The sequence below is a fragment of the Hemiscyllium ocellatum genome, chromosome 46, assembly GCF_020745735.1.
Source record: "Hemiscyllium ocellatum isolate sHemOce1 chromosome 46, sHemOce1.pat.X.cur, whole genome shotgun sequence".
In the NCBI taxonomy this organism is placed as follows: domain Eukaryota; kingdom Metazoa; phylum Chordata; class Chondrichthyes; order Orectolobiformes; family Hemiscylliidae; genus Hemiscyllium; species Hemiscyllium ocellatum.
The window spans coordinates 6,962,650-6,978,528 of NC_083446.1; the positions used below are offsets into that span (position 1 = coordinate 6,962,650).

General features: G+C 41.4%; 2 protein-coding genes across 5 annotated transcripts in view; one reads left to right on the forward strand and one right to left on the reverse strand.

Annotated features, from left to right (window-relative positions):
• The window catches only part of LOC132836360 (spectrin beta chain, non-erythrocytic 1-like), a 302,644-nt gene that overhangs the window by 249,780 nt on the left and 36,985 nt on the right, over positions 1-15,879 (forward strand). For all 4 annotated transcript variants that reach the window (XM_060855849.1, XM_060855846.1, XM_060855848.1 and 1 more), the window contains 8 exons: positions 620-1,490; positions 2,456-2,593; positions 2,828-3,584; positions 4,126-4,328; positions 6,917-7,007; positions 10,647-10,793; positions 12,888-13,151; positions 13,851-14,075. In XM_060855849.1, coding sequence (XP_060711832.1) covers positions 620-1,490; positions 2,456-2,593; positions 2,828-3,584; positions 4,126-4,328; positions 6,917-7,007; positions 10,647-10,793; positions 12,888-13,151; positions 13,851-14,075 — 2,696 coding nt within the window. The remainder of the gene's footprint in view (positions 1-619; positions 1,491-2,455; positions 2,594-2,827; positions 3,585-4,125; positions 4,329-6,916; positions 7,008-10,646; positions 10,794-12,887; positions 13,152-13,850; positions 14,076-15,879) is intronic.
• LOC132836361 (RNA-binding protein 4-like) overlaps positions 14,821-15,879 on the reverse strand; it is a 135,454-nt gene continuing 134,395 nt past the window's right edge. Inside the window, exon 5 of the mRNA XM_060855855.1 lies at positions 14,821-15,001. The gene's annotated coding sequence lies outside the window, so the exon portion shown is untranslated. The remainder of the gene's footprint in view (positions 15,002-15,879) is intronic.

A 15,879-nucleotide genomic window follows, 5' to 3' on the forward strand; every position in this document is an offset into this window, starting at 1 on the left:
AAGGAGCAATATACTTGCATTGGAATCATTTCAGAGAAGGTTCACCAAGTTCATTTCTGGGCTGCAATAGTTATCTTATGAGGAAAGGATATGTAGGTTGAACATTACCAGCTGGAAATAAAGAGAGATGATCTTATTGAAACAAAGTTTTGAAGCGGGTTGACAAGATAGATACTAAGAAATGTTTCCCCTAATTGGAGTAGTCTAGAACTAGGGAGCAGAGATTCAAAACAATGGGACCCCCACTAAATGCAAATAAAAAGAAATTTATCTCTCAAAGGAGTGTTAATCTTTGCAACTTTCTACTTGAGAGAGCACTGGAAACTGGTCATTGAACATATTCAAGGCTCAATGAAATGGTTTTTCACTTACAGGGGAGTTGAGGGTTAAGGGACAGAAATTGGGATTAAAGCCACAATTAGATCAGCCATTATCTTACTGACTTATGGAGCAAGCACAAAGCACTGAAATGCTTGCACCTTTTTTTATGTTCTACTCTTTATCATTTGCAACTGCATTGTAACTAATTGTGCATTGAAGAACTGTAGATGGTTAGCCGATGGGTCAAAAAAGGATCATTTACATTTCTCTTCCTAAATAGCATTTATCTCCCTGCTAGGTTACAAGCCGTGCGACCCTCAGATTGTCCAAGACCGTGTCACACACTTGGATCTTTGCTATCAGGAGCTATGCAAACTTGCAGCAGAGCGTCGCGCAAAGCTCGAGGAGTCGCGGCGCCTTTGGAAGTTCTTCTGGGAGATGGGCGAAGAGGAGTCCTGGATCCGGGAGAAAGAGCAAATCATGTCATCAGAAGATTATGGCAAGGATCTGACCAGTGTCATGATGCTAATCAGCAAGCACAATTCTTTCAAGGATGAAATGAGCGGCCGCAGTGGTCCTCTGCAGCAAACAATAAAGGAGGGAGAGGGTTTAATTGAAGAGGGGCACTTTGGGGCCAGTGAAGTCAAGGAGAAAATTGAGGACATTCGAGGACTATGGGCACATTTGGAGGAGTTGGCAGCCTTGCGGGAGCAGAGATTGTATGAGATTTCCAATCTGTACCAATTCCAAGCAGATGCCAACGACATCGAGGCTTGGATTCTTGACACCCTGCGCATTGTGACCAGCAGTGACGTCGGACACGACGAGTACTCCACACAAACCCTAGCCAAAAAACACAAGGACATAGAAGAGGAAATTCACAACCACAGGCCCACCATTGATGCCTTGCATGAGCAAGCCCGAAGCCTGCCGGCTGACTTTGCCCAGTCACCAGAGGTAGATGGCAGGCTTCCTGCCATTGAACAGAGGTATGAGGAGCTGGTTGCCCTTGCACAACAGCGGAAACAGGCCCTGCAGGATGCACTGGCACTTTACAAGATGTTCAGTGAGGCAGACGCCTGTACACTTTGGATTGACGAGAAAGAGCAGTGGCTGAACACCATGGAGATCCCTGAGAAACTTGAGGACTTGGAAGTTGTTCAGCACAGGTATGACTTTAGTGAATGCTGAATGCAAGTATGATCTGCCTACGAGCTTTACTCACCTACATGAGGCACCGAGCCCATATTTTGTACTTAAGCTAATTAAGGTAGTTAAGTAAATCATAGACTACTCTCTGAGTTTAAAAAATTCTTCCAATCTTGGTGCTCACTCTCTTAGTGATAGTTTAAAATTAATTTTCATTACCAGTTGCCTTCCCTTTTTCACTCTGAATTGATTATAATTATAAAAGTTTATATTAAATCCCCCTTCCTGCTTGCTTCTGCTCAGGTGTAAATAGTTTCCATTATGGAAAGAACATTAAGACTCCAGGAGTAATTAAAATCACTTTTATATGATGATACTGTGCATAAGAGACCACAGGTACAAGGGAAGTTTTAGATCCCTGGGCTATTTCCAATGGGACAGACATGATCAAGATGAGGGGCTTTGATAGAAATCTTGAAAGAATTGCCAGTCTTTGAAAAAAGCCAGAGACAAAAAAAAACCTGCAGATGCTGGAATCCAAAATAGACAGGCAGGAAGGTGGAAAAGCACAGCAAGCCAGGTAGCATCAGGAGATGGAGCATTCTCTTCTCATTGACTAGTATTCCTTCACCAACTTACCATTGCAAACAGATTAACGAATAGTTTTTCTCTAAACCTTGCCATTGTTCTCAACATAAACAGCAATTGGATTTCAAAGCTAATTGTTTCACTTTGATGTCTTAAAACCATGATGAGATGCTGATTACTAAATTAGGGGCTTTAAATTTTGGAATTCTTTCCCAAACTAGTCATCTCTCTTCTTGATGATACTTTCAACTAGGTTTTGGTCACATCATCATATTGAACAGGTAACTACATTAAAGACAATGCACAACAATAACTCATGTAGGTGTATGTTACTGTTACTCTTAAGTTGAATTAATTTGAATAATTTGGATACTTTTCCTTTTTGCTTTCATACTAGGTTTGAAACACTTGAGCCAGAGATGAACAACCAAGCTTCCCGCATTGCTTCAGTCAACCAGGTTGCCAGTCAGTTATTAAGCAGCGAGCACCGTAACAAAGACGAGGTCACTGCTATGAAAGACCAGCTCAACAGAAGGTGAGTCCAGCAGAATTGTACAAAGATTTCTTACCTTCTAATTGTCTAGATACAACAAGGGAATTTCTTTATCCGAAGTGTTCTGGGGATCTGGATTCAAATCCTGCCATGGCAGATGGTGAATTTTGAATTCAATAAATATCTGGAATTGAGAGTCTAATGATGACTATAAACCCATGGTTGATTGTTGGAAAATCCAATCTGGTTCACAAATGTCTTTAATATTTGTTTCAGCTGGGATCAGTTCCGTGGCCTTGCAGATCAGAAGAAGGAGGCGCTCAGCTCTGCCCTCAGCATTCAGAATTACCACCTTGAGTGTAATGAGACTAAATCATGGATTAAAGAGAAGACCAAAGTTATTGAGTCTACTCAGAGTCTTGGAAATGATCTGGCTGGTGTAATGGCCCTTCAACGCAAGTTAACTGGCATGGAGCGGGACTTGGAGGCCATTCAGGGCAAACTGGATGACTTGCAGAAAGAAGCAGAAAAACTTGCCTCAGAGCATCCAGAGCAGGCAGAAGCCATCTTGGCCAGGCTTTCAGAAATCAGTGGTGTGTGGGAGGACCTAAAGGACACCTTGAAAAAAAGAGAAGAATCACTGGGTGAAGCCAGCAAGCTGCAGGAGTTCCTGAGGGACCTGGATGATTTTCAGTCATGGCTGTCTCGAACGCAGACTGCCATTGCTTCAGAGGATATGGCTACATCGCTGTCAGATGCAGAGAAGCTCCTCACCCAGCATGAAAATATCAAGAATGAGATTGATAACTATAAGAATGATTATGAAAGGATGCGTAAGGTCGGGGAGGAGGTGACACAAGACCAAACTGATGCTCAGTATATGTTCCTGCACCAGAGGCTCCAGGCTCTAGATACAGGATGGAATGAACTGAGCCAGATGTGGGAGAACCGGCATGACCTCCTGGCACAGGTGTACGGCTATCAGATCTTCCTGCGTGATGTTAAACAGGCAGAAGGGTTCCTAAATAATCAGGTACAGTTATGATTGACTAATCCATACAGTCAGATGGCCAGGGCCTGTTGTTGACCGAATGATATTCGTTTTAGTAACCATTTGTGAGAAATTCTCCAGTGGCAGGAGGGTCAGTAACCAGAGAATGCAGATTAAAATTTATTGACAGGAAATGTCTGGGAGGAAATTAGTTAAAATAAATGGTTTACTAAGAAAGCTGATTTAGAAATCACTGCTGAAAAAGGTAGATAAAACTTCCAAAAGGAAATTGAGTATAGGCTTAAAAAGGACGAAAGAGTGACAAGGGTATAGATGAAGTCTAGAAAACCAATTTGATAGCTATTTCAGAAACCAAACACACAGGCACACTGGCCCAGGGGTTTTGCTGCTGATTGCTGTTTACTCACCAGTGATGAAATTATGTCAGGTAAGAACATGATACCTCATTATGTGAATAATGGGAGAGGTGCAGGAAGCCTATAGAGCAGTAACTTCAGGAGAAAGACATGAATCAGTAATTCCAGCTACGACTGACTTACACATTGTTTTCCTTTAATTTCAGGAGTATATGTTGTCACACACAGAGATGCCTGCTACCCTGGAGATGGCAGAGGCTGCCATTAAGAAGCATGAGGATATCGAGACCACCATGGATGCCAATGAGGAAAAAATCAACAGTGTAGTGGAATCAGGAAAAAAACTTATGAGCGAGGGGAATGTTCATGCCGACAAAATCAAAGAGAAAGTGGACTCCATTGATGAACGGTTGGTTTTGTCCATTATTTATGTATGGAATTGTCCAGAGCTTGACCACTGGCAATCCTTCTATCATCCAATGCCGGTGTTGCAGTTGTGGAAGAAGATTTGAGTTATTGTCTCTGCTATTTATAAAGATTTTAGTTTTTATAACTGTCCCAAGTGTAAGATACATATCCTGCTAGTTTTTCAAAACATAAACTCTCGACCTGTTCACTGGATGTTCTTACACTTAAAGGATATTTATATTTGTTGCTGTAATAGAAATGAGGCTGAGCACAACTGTCAGGTCAATAAAACAAAATTCCTAGAACTCTCTCTCTCTCTCTCTCTCTCTCCCCCCCCCCCCCCCCCCCACCCCACTCCCCCCATCTCAGACTGAGTGATTCTGCCCAACATAAACAGACCCCTACACTAGAAGCATTGTGTTGATACCAACTTCAAATGGTTAATTGTCCCGTCAATTCCTCAAGTTGAAACTCTGTCTGTTCCTTTTGAGTGCACTTCATACAGACCCTAGGAATGGGGTGCTGCCTTGCCAAAAGTTGCCTTCTTTATCATGAAAGTGCATTAAAAGGAGGCCCAATCTGCATGTGCAGATGGGTAATAACAAACCTGTCTCACATGAAGAAAAACAGGGCTCCCACACACTGCAGCATTCCTTTCAACCAGCACTGGAAATGAGAAAGAAATTGCTTAACTCATCATTCTCCCCTTTACTATTTGCAGCATATTGCTATAGTTGAAAGTTGCACTTTCAATCTTCACAAAAGTTACTGTTTTCAAAGAAAATTCATAATGTAAATTGATTGAAGATTTTTGACAATATAGAGTCATATAGTACAACACAAAACAGACCCTTAGGCCCAATTTGTCCATGCCAACCAGATATCCTAACGTAATCTAGTGCCATTTGCCAGCACTTGGCCCATATCCCTCTAAAGTCTTCGTATTCATATAACCATACTGATGTCTTTTAAATGCTGTAATTATACCAGCCTCTACCACTTCCTCTGACAGCAGCACCACCCTCTGTGTGAAAACGTTGCCCCTTAGGCCCCTTTTATATCTTTCCCCTTTCACCCTAAACCTATGTCCTCTGGTTCTGGACTACCCCACCCTAGGGAAAAGACCTTGCCTATTTATCCTATCCATGTCTCTCATGATCAAAATTTGTGAGAAGATTTGTAGCTCGGGTGCTCGTTGTTGTGGTTCTGTTCACCAAGCTGGGAGTTTTTGTTGCAAACGTTTCGTCCCCTTTCTAGGTGACATCCTCAGTGCTTGGGAGCCTCCTGTGAAGCGCTTCTGTGCTGATTCCTCCGACATTATAGTGGTTAAATGCTGGAGGAATCAGCACAGAAGCGCTTCACAGGAGGCTCCCAAGCACTGAGGATGTCACCTAGAAAGGGGACGAAACGTTTGCAACAAAAACTCCCAGCTCGGCGAACAGAACCACAACAACATGCCTCTCATGACTTTATAAACCTCTCTATTGTCCCCCCTCAGCCTCTGAAGCTCCAGGGAAAACAGCCTCAGCCTATTCAGCCTCTCCCTATAGCTGAAATCTTCCAACCTTGGCAACACATTTTGTAAATCTTTTCTGAACCCTTTCAAGTTACACAACATCCTTCCAATAGGAAGGAGACCAGAATTGCACACAATATTCCAAAAGTGGCCTAACCAAAGTCCTGTATAGCCACAACTTGACCTCCCAACTCCTATACTCAATGCTCTGACCAATAAAGGAAAGCATACCAAACACTTTCTTCACTGTCCAATCTACCTACAACTCCACTTTCAAGGAATTATGAATCTGCACTCCAAGGTCTCTTTGTTCAGCAATACTCCCCAGAACCTTACCATTAAGTGTATAAGTCCTGTTCTGATCTGCTTTTCCAAAATGCAGCATCTTGTGTTTATCTAAATTAAACTCCATCTGCCACTCCTCAGCCCATTGGTCTATCTGATCAAGAATCTGTTGTACTCTGAGGTAACTTTCTTCACTGTCCACTGCACCTCCAATTGTCATGTCATCAGCAAATTTACTAACTATACCTCCTATTTTCACATCCACATCATTTATATAAATGACGAAAAGCAGTGGACCCAGCACCGATCCTTGTGGCACACCACTGGTCACAGGCCTCCAGTCTGAAAAGCAACCCTCCACCACCATCCTCTATCTCTACCTTCAAGCCAGTTCTGTATCTAAATGGCTAGTTCTCCCAGTATTCCAATAGGTCTAACCTTGCTAACCAGTCTCCCATGAGGAACCTTGTCAAACGCCTTACTGAAGTCCATACAGATCACGCTGACTGCTCTGCCCTCATCAATCCTCTTTGTTACTTCTTCAAAAAACTGAATCAAGTTCATGAGACATGATTCCCCACGCACTAGTTGAAGAGTTAGATGGCTGCACTACCTACTTCAATAAGTAGAATTTTTTTTTTAGATCAGTTTGAATAGAAATTTTCTGCTTTTGATTATCCTTCTGTAGTAATTCTAAGGCTTGAAAACCATGACTTCCATATGTCTGCTGATACCAATACCATTGTAGATTCCAGTTTAAATTTCACTTCAGATGTTAAAATTTTCAGACACAGAAGGAATCGCAAAGCTGCCAGCGACCTTGCCAGCCGACTCAAGGATAACTTGGAGCTGCAGAAATTCCTTCAAGATTGCCAGGAGGTAATTTTATTTTCATTTGGTCGGAGTATACAGGCCTTGGTACTGACCACACAAAGCGGTTGCACTACGGATTCCATGATGGGAATGCTTTAAAGTGAACAGGAAATGTCCAGTGGTCTACATGTTCTGAATCTGTATGGTAACATGGGTGATTCTGCAGGTAATTTTTGAAAGGAAGTTGGATGTATACTTGAAAAGGGGAACTTTGCAGGGCTGAGCAGGAGGAGAGCCAGCACAGAGATGTTCTGATAAATGATCCCCTCCTCTCCTGTGAGAATCCAGACTGAGATTAACCAGGTCAGCAGGGTTAGAAACATTTTACAGAAACTTATACTGTGGAGTAACCCAACATAGATAGGACTGTGTTCTCAATTTTCAGGGGCGTCTTTCAAACCTAAATATTCCTCAGAAAGAAAATCATTGATAGTTCAAACCCCCCCCAAACTCGGTATAGTAGCTGTGCTTCACAGTTGAACCTAAAATTGTACACAAGCTTAAAAAAAGACCTGTTTCATTGATCAGACTGATCACAGATCTTCTCTGTACACTTGACAAGATTTACTCTTGTGCATCTCCTAGTGGCCCTTTATAGAAGAGGTTTCACAGATTACTGGGAATAGGTCAACAAAGCAAAATCAAAAGAAACCCCAAAGGAAACATTTATAAATATTTAAAAAGTGCTTCTGGTTATAGTCTTGCATAAAAGTCATTCTCTAAAAATACCGCACTACAGATACACACACATTAAAGAATGAATCAAATTATGTTGGCTTGAAGTCATTTGTACTGAACATAAAAGGCCTCGAGTCTGGCATAGAACAGATGCAGAATGGTGCCTGCAGAGTGCAGTGTAAGTGCCATCCAATTAAAGTGACAGTCTGAGATGGAAAGGTTTAATGGCAGAAAGTGTAGCCAGCATTAGAATTGTGGGGTCAAAGTCTGTGATTTCAGGATATGTGCTATGGAGGCATATAAAAATGTCATGCATACTGTGACCATTTGAATTGCGAAAATTAACCAAAACAGTTAAATTATGCATTGTGCTCAAAGTGTTCAGCTAAATAATACTAGAGTATCATGCAGGACTATAGTTTGGTCACAGGTAGAATAGGTTGAGGTAATAGAGTCATAGAGATGTACAGCATAGAAATAGACCCTTCATCAAACTCACCCATGCGGACCAGATATCCTAAATTGATTTAGTCCCATTTGCCAGCATTTGGCCCATATCCCACTAAACCCTTTTTGTTCGTATACTCATTCAGATGCTCTTTAAATGTTGTAATTATGCCAGCCTCTGCCACTTCCTGTGGCAGTTCATTCTATACACTCTCTGCATGAAAAAATTGCCCTTAGGCCCCTCTTAAATCTTTCCATTTTCATCTTAAACCTATACCCTCTAGTTTTGGATTTGCTATCCTGGGGAAAAGACCTTGACTATTCACTCTATTCATGCCCTCATGATTTTACAAACCTCTATAAAGTCACCCCTCAGCCTCCAATGCTCCAGGGAAAATAGTCCCAACCTGTTCTTATGACTCAAATCCTCCAATCCTGGCAACATCCTTGTAAATCTTTTCTGCACCCTTTCAAGTTTTACAAAATGTTTCCTATAGCACTAAGACAAGAATTGAATGCAGGATTCCAAAGCTGACCTAACCAATACCCTGTACAGCTGCAACATGACCTCCCAACTCCTATACTGAAATGATCAAAAGCATTGCAAAAGAAGTGTATTGACACTGTGAACAAATTAATCCACCTGATTAACTAAAGTGTATCAGCTACAGATAAAGGAAAAATGTGATTTATAGCACTGACCTGTACCTCTTTTCCCAGAGTTTATTTGCAAAATAGTCCAAATGCGTTTTATCTCACTTCCCAGGATTCAACGCATGCTGCCATTTGTTGATTAAATTAATCCAGCTTCCTGGTCCCTGCCATGCTCCCTGATCAGGATGGCTTGCTGTCATCTGCTCAAAATATAGCTGACTGTGTAATTGAAATGACAAAGAACAGTGGTGGGAGGGATAGGAAGATGCATATAGCAGCTTCAAAAATAAATCCTTTGCTCCAGAGATACGTTTATGCAGTTGTTTAAAAGACATAATTGCAAGTCCACACTCACTTCTTTCCATCCATCTTCATCTAAACCCATCAATGTATCATCTGTCCTTTTGAATACTCAGCTCAATGGTTTTTTTTGTTGGATAATAGATTTCACGAGATATAGAGCATTGAGATAAACTGAATTAAGATCAACCATGATCTAAACCATAGAACAGTACAGCTTAGTACAGACCCATTGGGCCTCGATGTTGTGCGACCTTTTATCCTACTCTAAGATCAAACTAAGTTACATACCCTTCATTTTACTATCGTCCATATGCCTATCCAAGAGTCACTTAAATGTCCCTAATGTATCTGACTCTACTACTGCTGCTGGCAGTGCATTCCATGCACCCACCACTCTCTGATATCTCCCCGAAAGCTTCCTCCAACCACCTTAAAATTATGACCCCTTGTGATAGCCATTTCCGCCCTGGGAAAAAAATCTCTGACTAACCATTCTATCTATGTGTCCCATCATCTTGTACACCTCTATTACGTCACTTCTCATCATTCTTCACTCCATTGAGAAAAGCCGTAGCTCCTTCAAACTTTCTTCATAAGACATGCCCTCCAGTTCAGGCAGCATCCTGGTAAATTTCCTCTGCACACTCTCTAAAGCTTCCACATCCTTCCTGTAATGAGGCAACCAGAACTGAACACAATATTCCAAGTGAGGTCTAACCAGGGCTTTATAGAGCTGCAGCATAATATCGTGGCCCTTAAATTCAGTCCCCCTGCTAATGAAAGCCAACACACTATATACTACTTGCCAATTTAGGTGGCAACTTTGAGGGATCTATGGACATGGACCCCACAATCCCTCTGTTCCTCCACACTGCTAAGAATCCTGCCTTTAACCCTGTAATCTGCATTCATATTTGACCTTCCAAAATGAAGCATTTCACACTTTTCCAGGTTGCACTCCATCTGCCACTTATTAGCCCAGCTCTGTATCCTGTCAATGTCCCTTACAACCAACAACAGCCTCCACACTATCCACAATTCCATCATCGGCAAATTTAATATCCCACCCTTCCACTTTCTCATCGAAGTCATTCTTAAAAGTCACAAAGAGCAGAGGTAGCAGAACAGATTCCTGCCAAACACCTGTGGTCACCATGCTCCAGGCTGAATTCTTTCTATCTACTACCACCCACTGTTTTCTAAGGACCAGCCAATTCTGTATCCAGACAGCCAACGTTCCCTATATCCCATGCCTCCTTACTTTCTGAATGAGCCTACCATGGGGAACCTTATGAAACATATATGCCTAAAATCCATATACATATTTTCCACTGCTCTACCCATATCAATGTGTTTTGTCAATCCTCAAAGAATTCAGTAAGGCTTGTGAGGCATGAATTGCCCGACACAAAGCCATGCTGACTATCTGTAGTCAAACTATGCTTTTCCAAAATTATAAATCCTATTTCTCAGAATTCTCTCCAATAATCAATGGTAGAAAAAGAGGCACAAGGAACTGAATGACCTGTTCTTGTAATTGCTTTTTTTTTCTGTTTTGCCCAGCTCACACTCTGGATCAATGAAAAGATGTTGACGGCCCAAGATATGTCATACGATGAGGCTCGAAATCTTCACACTAAGTGGCAGAAGCACCAAGCCTTCATGGCAGAACTCGCTTCCAATAAGGACTGGCTGGACAAGATAGACAGGGTAATCATATCTGAGTGCAACTAGCATTGTATGAATATACCGCAATTATATTCCCTAAGTACATTTTAAAATATACTGCATTTCACTGGAACAAGAAGTTGGTGCAACAGATTTCATAGTTAGAAGCCTGTAATCAGGTATCGGCACCAATTCCATTTGTAGGTACACTGAGATCATTATCGTGCACCAGATGAACATTTCCTTCCTGGCTGTCTGGCTACCGGCCTCTCTCTGCCTCAATACTACTTGCCAACTTGTTTCCTTCCTCACAGGGAGTGATAAACATTTGTGATTGTGGGAGAGGCATAAAGAGCCACTAGTGAAATGGCCAGGGAATTAGTGAGCATGGTGGCTAAATTTTGAGAGTAGGGCAGGAAGCAAATTGAAATCCCAGGATGTGAAAAATATAAATTTTATTGGTGCTGCACTAGCTAAAATTTATTTTCATTGTTCAGTACTGTGGATGGTGATATTTGATATAATGATGTGGAGGTGCCGGTGTTGGGTTGGGCAAAGTCAGAAGTCACACAGCACCAGGTTATAGTCCAAAGAGTTTATTTGACATTGCAAGCTTTTGCGGAGCACTACTCCTTCATCAGGTAAAGTCACTTCACCTGACGAAGGAGCAGTGCTCAGAAAGCTTGCGGTTCCCAAGAAAACTGTTGGACTATAACCTGATGTCTTGTGATATTTGATGTACAAAGCTACCTGTGGTGGCACTAACTGTGCGAACCCTGCAATCATGGTGATGGCAAATGCATCCTTAAAAATAGAGGTAGAGAAGAAGATGATTCCTTCAGAAACAATAATCACTCTTATCTCCTGAGGCAGGAACTGATGTCTGCTGGATTATTGAGATGATTTATACTGTGGAATTACAAAAAGAGATAACATTAACAGACATTAAAAGAGTGTGTTCATTTCCTTAATACTGCTGACCTGTTTTTAGGGATGAGGTGGTTAGATGGGCATGATGATAGTACCAACTTACATCACCAAATGAATATAAACGTCAACTCTAATGTCAGCCAGATCCAGTGAATGTGAGCCTAAGGATTCAATAAAGTGATTCTTGCTGGCCACATAATATAGAAAATTCCCGGGAGCCATTTGGATATTAATAGAAGGACTGGGACTCTTTAAATTATTTGGGCAGAAAATGCATTTTCTTCAATTTTTAGCAGACTTGAATTTGTATTATTATAAGCTTTGTGTTTGAATGAGTAGTATTTCTTTTGTTTTTGAATCCCCAATTTGTCAAAATTTCTCCCTCCCATTCCTGAAGATTCTGATTCTTGTCAAGGCACACTTAAAGCTTGCCCGGGGCAAAGTCCTGCGTAATTGTGTGAAACTCCTTGTAGTGCGTGGCAAGTGGCATTAACGTCGAGCTGGATCTCATCCACAGCCTTAATGTGGTTCCAGCAGGAGACACGATTGCATTCTCAAGAGTGAGAACTCTGGATGTTTTCACTTTGAATTGTTTTTTAAAAATTCTTTCATGGGGTGGATTGTTACTGACAAGGCCAGTATTTGTTGCCCATCCCTAATTGCTTTCAAGAAGGTCAGTGCCTTTTTTTTTAGTCATTCACAGGATGATGGGTGTTGCAACATGTCCAAGCAGTTGACTTGGAGCCTTGTGGCACAGTGGTAGTATCCCTGTCTCTGAGCCAGGGCTCTGATTTCACTTGCCTGCGGGTATCTGAACTACAAGTTAGTCATAGGGTGGCAATATGGCTCCGTGTTTAGAACTGCTGCCTCACAGTAACAGTTCAATTCCATCCTTTGGCGAGTTTGCACATTCTCCCCATGTCTGCATGGGTTTCTTCTTGGTACTTCAGACTAAATATGTGCATGTTAGGCAGATTGGCCATGCTAAATTGCTCATAATGTCCAGGCATTACAGGCTAAGTGAATTAGCTGTGGGAAATGCAGGGTTACAGAGATGGGGTAGAGGTTGGGTCTGGGTGTGATGCTGTTTGGAGGGTCAGTGCGGACATGATAGGCTAAATCCCCCGCATAGTAGTTAATGTATGATTCTGTAATTAAAAACAACTAACAGACATTCTTTATTAATTAATCTACCTTGTTGTGCAGGATGGGAAGCAGTTGATATCTGAGAAGCCAGATACTGAACCCATTGTGGAGGAGAAACTCAAATACCTGCACAGGCTCTGGGATGATCTGGAATCCACCACCAAGACTAAAGCACAGTGTCTTTTTGATGCGAACCGCACTGAGTTATTCACACAGAGCTGTGCAGACCTGGACACCTGGCTCAATAATCTGGATGCTCAACTGCAGTCTGATGACCACGGCAAAGATCTGACAAGTGTCAGCATCCTTCTGAAAAAGCAGCAGGTATAGGTGCTGCATAATGCAGACTAAACATGGAAACAGTCCATTCAGTTTTTCAGCAGTCCATTTGCTCTCCACGTTATGTATATCCATCATTCCCTTCATTCACCAAAATTGTTGTCATTCCTGCCTCACCTGCGAACACTGAACATGAATTCTACAGCAACAGAGCTGTGAAACATTCCTCCTGCTCATTTTGTGAATCTTAAGCTAAAACTTGTATTTGTCAGTGGAGGAAGGCATTTGAAGAAGTTAAATCTGACCGCTTCATTGAGCTGAATAGTAAAATGTCAAAAGTGATCAGGTGTTCCTTGATGATGGACATTGCAAAAAAATTAATAATTTTTTAAAGAAGTTATGTTATAATTTTAAAGGACAATGCTTAACTACCTCTTTGAACGTTTAGCAACTTGCTAGCACTGAGCTAAGAGATGTAGCCATTTTGATTAATTAATTCTGTCCATGAACAATTTGTCAAGAGCATTAGTTACAAATAATCACCGGACTTTCTCTGACTATAACCCCACCATTTTCATCCTAAACCGGCTATCCAGAAATGTCTCTTGACTTATTTATTGGCTTCAGAATTATACTCAATTATTCCGGCTTAACATATCTGGAGCTAGGGAAGAAATATTGCTGCGCTTTGTTTCTTGATCCTGAATTGTTAATTTGGTGCCCCATTCCCTTTGTGTCTTGAAGATGCTGGAGAATCAGATGAAAGTCCGACAGAAGGAGGTCGAGGAGTTGAAGCTTCAAGCACAGGCACTTGGACAAGAGGATACTAACATTGTAGAGGTAGATTCCAAACGAAAGAGGGTAGAGGAACGATTCCAGGAGCTACTAAAACCTATTGAAGAAAGAAGGAGGAATCTCATGGCATCCAAAGAGGGCCATCAATTCAACAGGGATTTAGAGGATGAAGTTGTAAGTTCCCTTTTTAATATTTATCTTTAGCAGGCAATTTCTACTTGTACATTCTTCTCACTACATGTCCGAAAGAATTAGGCTGATTTCTTGATGTTTCTGTGCTTCCAGTAGTGGGCAGACAAAAACTGAATGGTCATGACCCTGTTTAATTTTCCATTATTAATTTACAATTAGTGGGCTTCTGTTGCCATGAGAAGGGGTAGAATGGCTCCCCTCTTCTTCCACTCCTTGTTTGACCTTTGAGTATAGGAGTTAGGATGTTGAGGTTATACAGGGCATTGGTGAGGCCTCTTCTGGAGTACAGCATCCAGTTCTGGTCTCCCTGTTATGGGAAGGATATTATTAAGCTAGAAAGGGTTCAGAATAGATTTACTAGGATGTTGCTGGGAATGGAGGGTTTGCATTATAAGGACAGGCTGGGTTGGCTGGGACTTCCTTCACTGGAGTGTAGGTGGTTGAGGTGTGATCTTATAGAGGTTTATGAAATAATGAGGGCTATAGATAAGGTGAATGGCAGGTGTATTTTCCCTAGGATGGGGGATTTCACGACCAGGGGACATGTTTTTAAGCTGAGAGAAGAAAGATTTTAAAAAGACGGGCAATTTTTTTTACACAGAGAGTGGTTCATGTGTGAAATGAATGTCCAGAGGAAGTGGTGGATGTGGGTACAGCTATAATGTTTAAAAGACATTTGGATCAGTACATGAATAAGAAATATTTGGAGGGAAATTTGGTGGATGATTTCTCTTTTGTCTTCTGGAGTCAGAACTTACTGGATTCTGCTCATGGTGGATAGGTTGTCAATTAACAGGCAGTGTTCAAGCTTCCAGGATTGAGAGAAAGAAAGGCAGCGCCCACTCAGGATCTTCCTTCTTCTGCATCTCTGCTGTTTCTGCTCTCCTATCCTAGAGGGAAACAGTTACCTAAAACACAAAAGAGGTGTAGTTAGCTAATCACATGATTCCTTCTCATCAACTGATCAGTTAACCAAACCTTGGCATAAATTGATCAATAATTTAGACATCTTGGCTAGAGGATTATCGATTTAGCCAAGGTCACTTGTTCAAAACAATGATGTCTAATACTGGCTTGTTCCACAAACGTTTCAATATGCGGGTGCTGTCTGGATGTTTTGTGAGTGGGTCAGGAGCTAAGTCCTTCACATTCCTCTGTGCTGATTGTCTCTAATGGGTTGTGCTAGACACCATGACTCAGTATTTTAGGGTACAACCATACAAATGTTCAGCCATTTTAAAAGTTTTTTTAAGAACTGCTGCTATTCAGTCTTTCAAAACTCAACTCATGGTTTCATCCCAATGAATAATTTAAGTCTTTTTAGATACAAACTACGAGTTTTGTTCCAGACCTTTTTGGATTATCACTTCTCCCTGCTCAATATTTCCCCTCTCCGTTGCACCCAGGTAATCCAAAACATACACGAGAAGTAATTCTGCCCCAACTAAGTTGCAGTCTCAATCCTCATCCAGTTGGCAATTCTTCACCTGAGTACAAATATCTATTCAATCCTGAAAGGCATTACAGAGGAACCTAACACTGTTGTCAGCCATGCATCTATGCTTTCACCAGAAATGAATGGATAATCAATCAGCAGTAAATCACAAATCACTTCTTTCCTCTTTCAATCCCAGGATGGCTGAGAGCAGTTACTACCAAATAAACTGAGAATAATTAACAAAGAAAATTTTGCATTGATGTAGCACTGCAGAATGTCTCAGTGAATTGTTTCTGAAATTAAGGCACTGTTGATATTTAGGTAAACACTGCAGCAGCTTTGTGATAT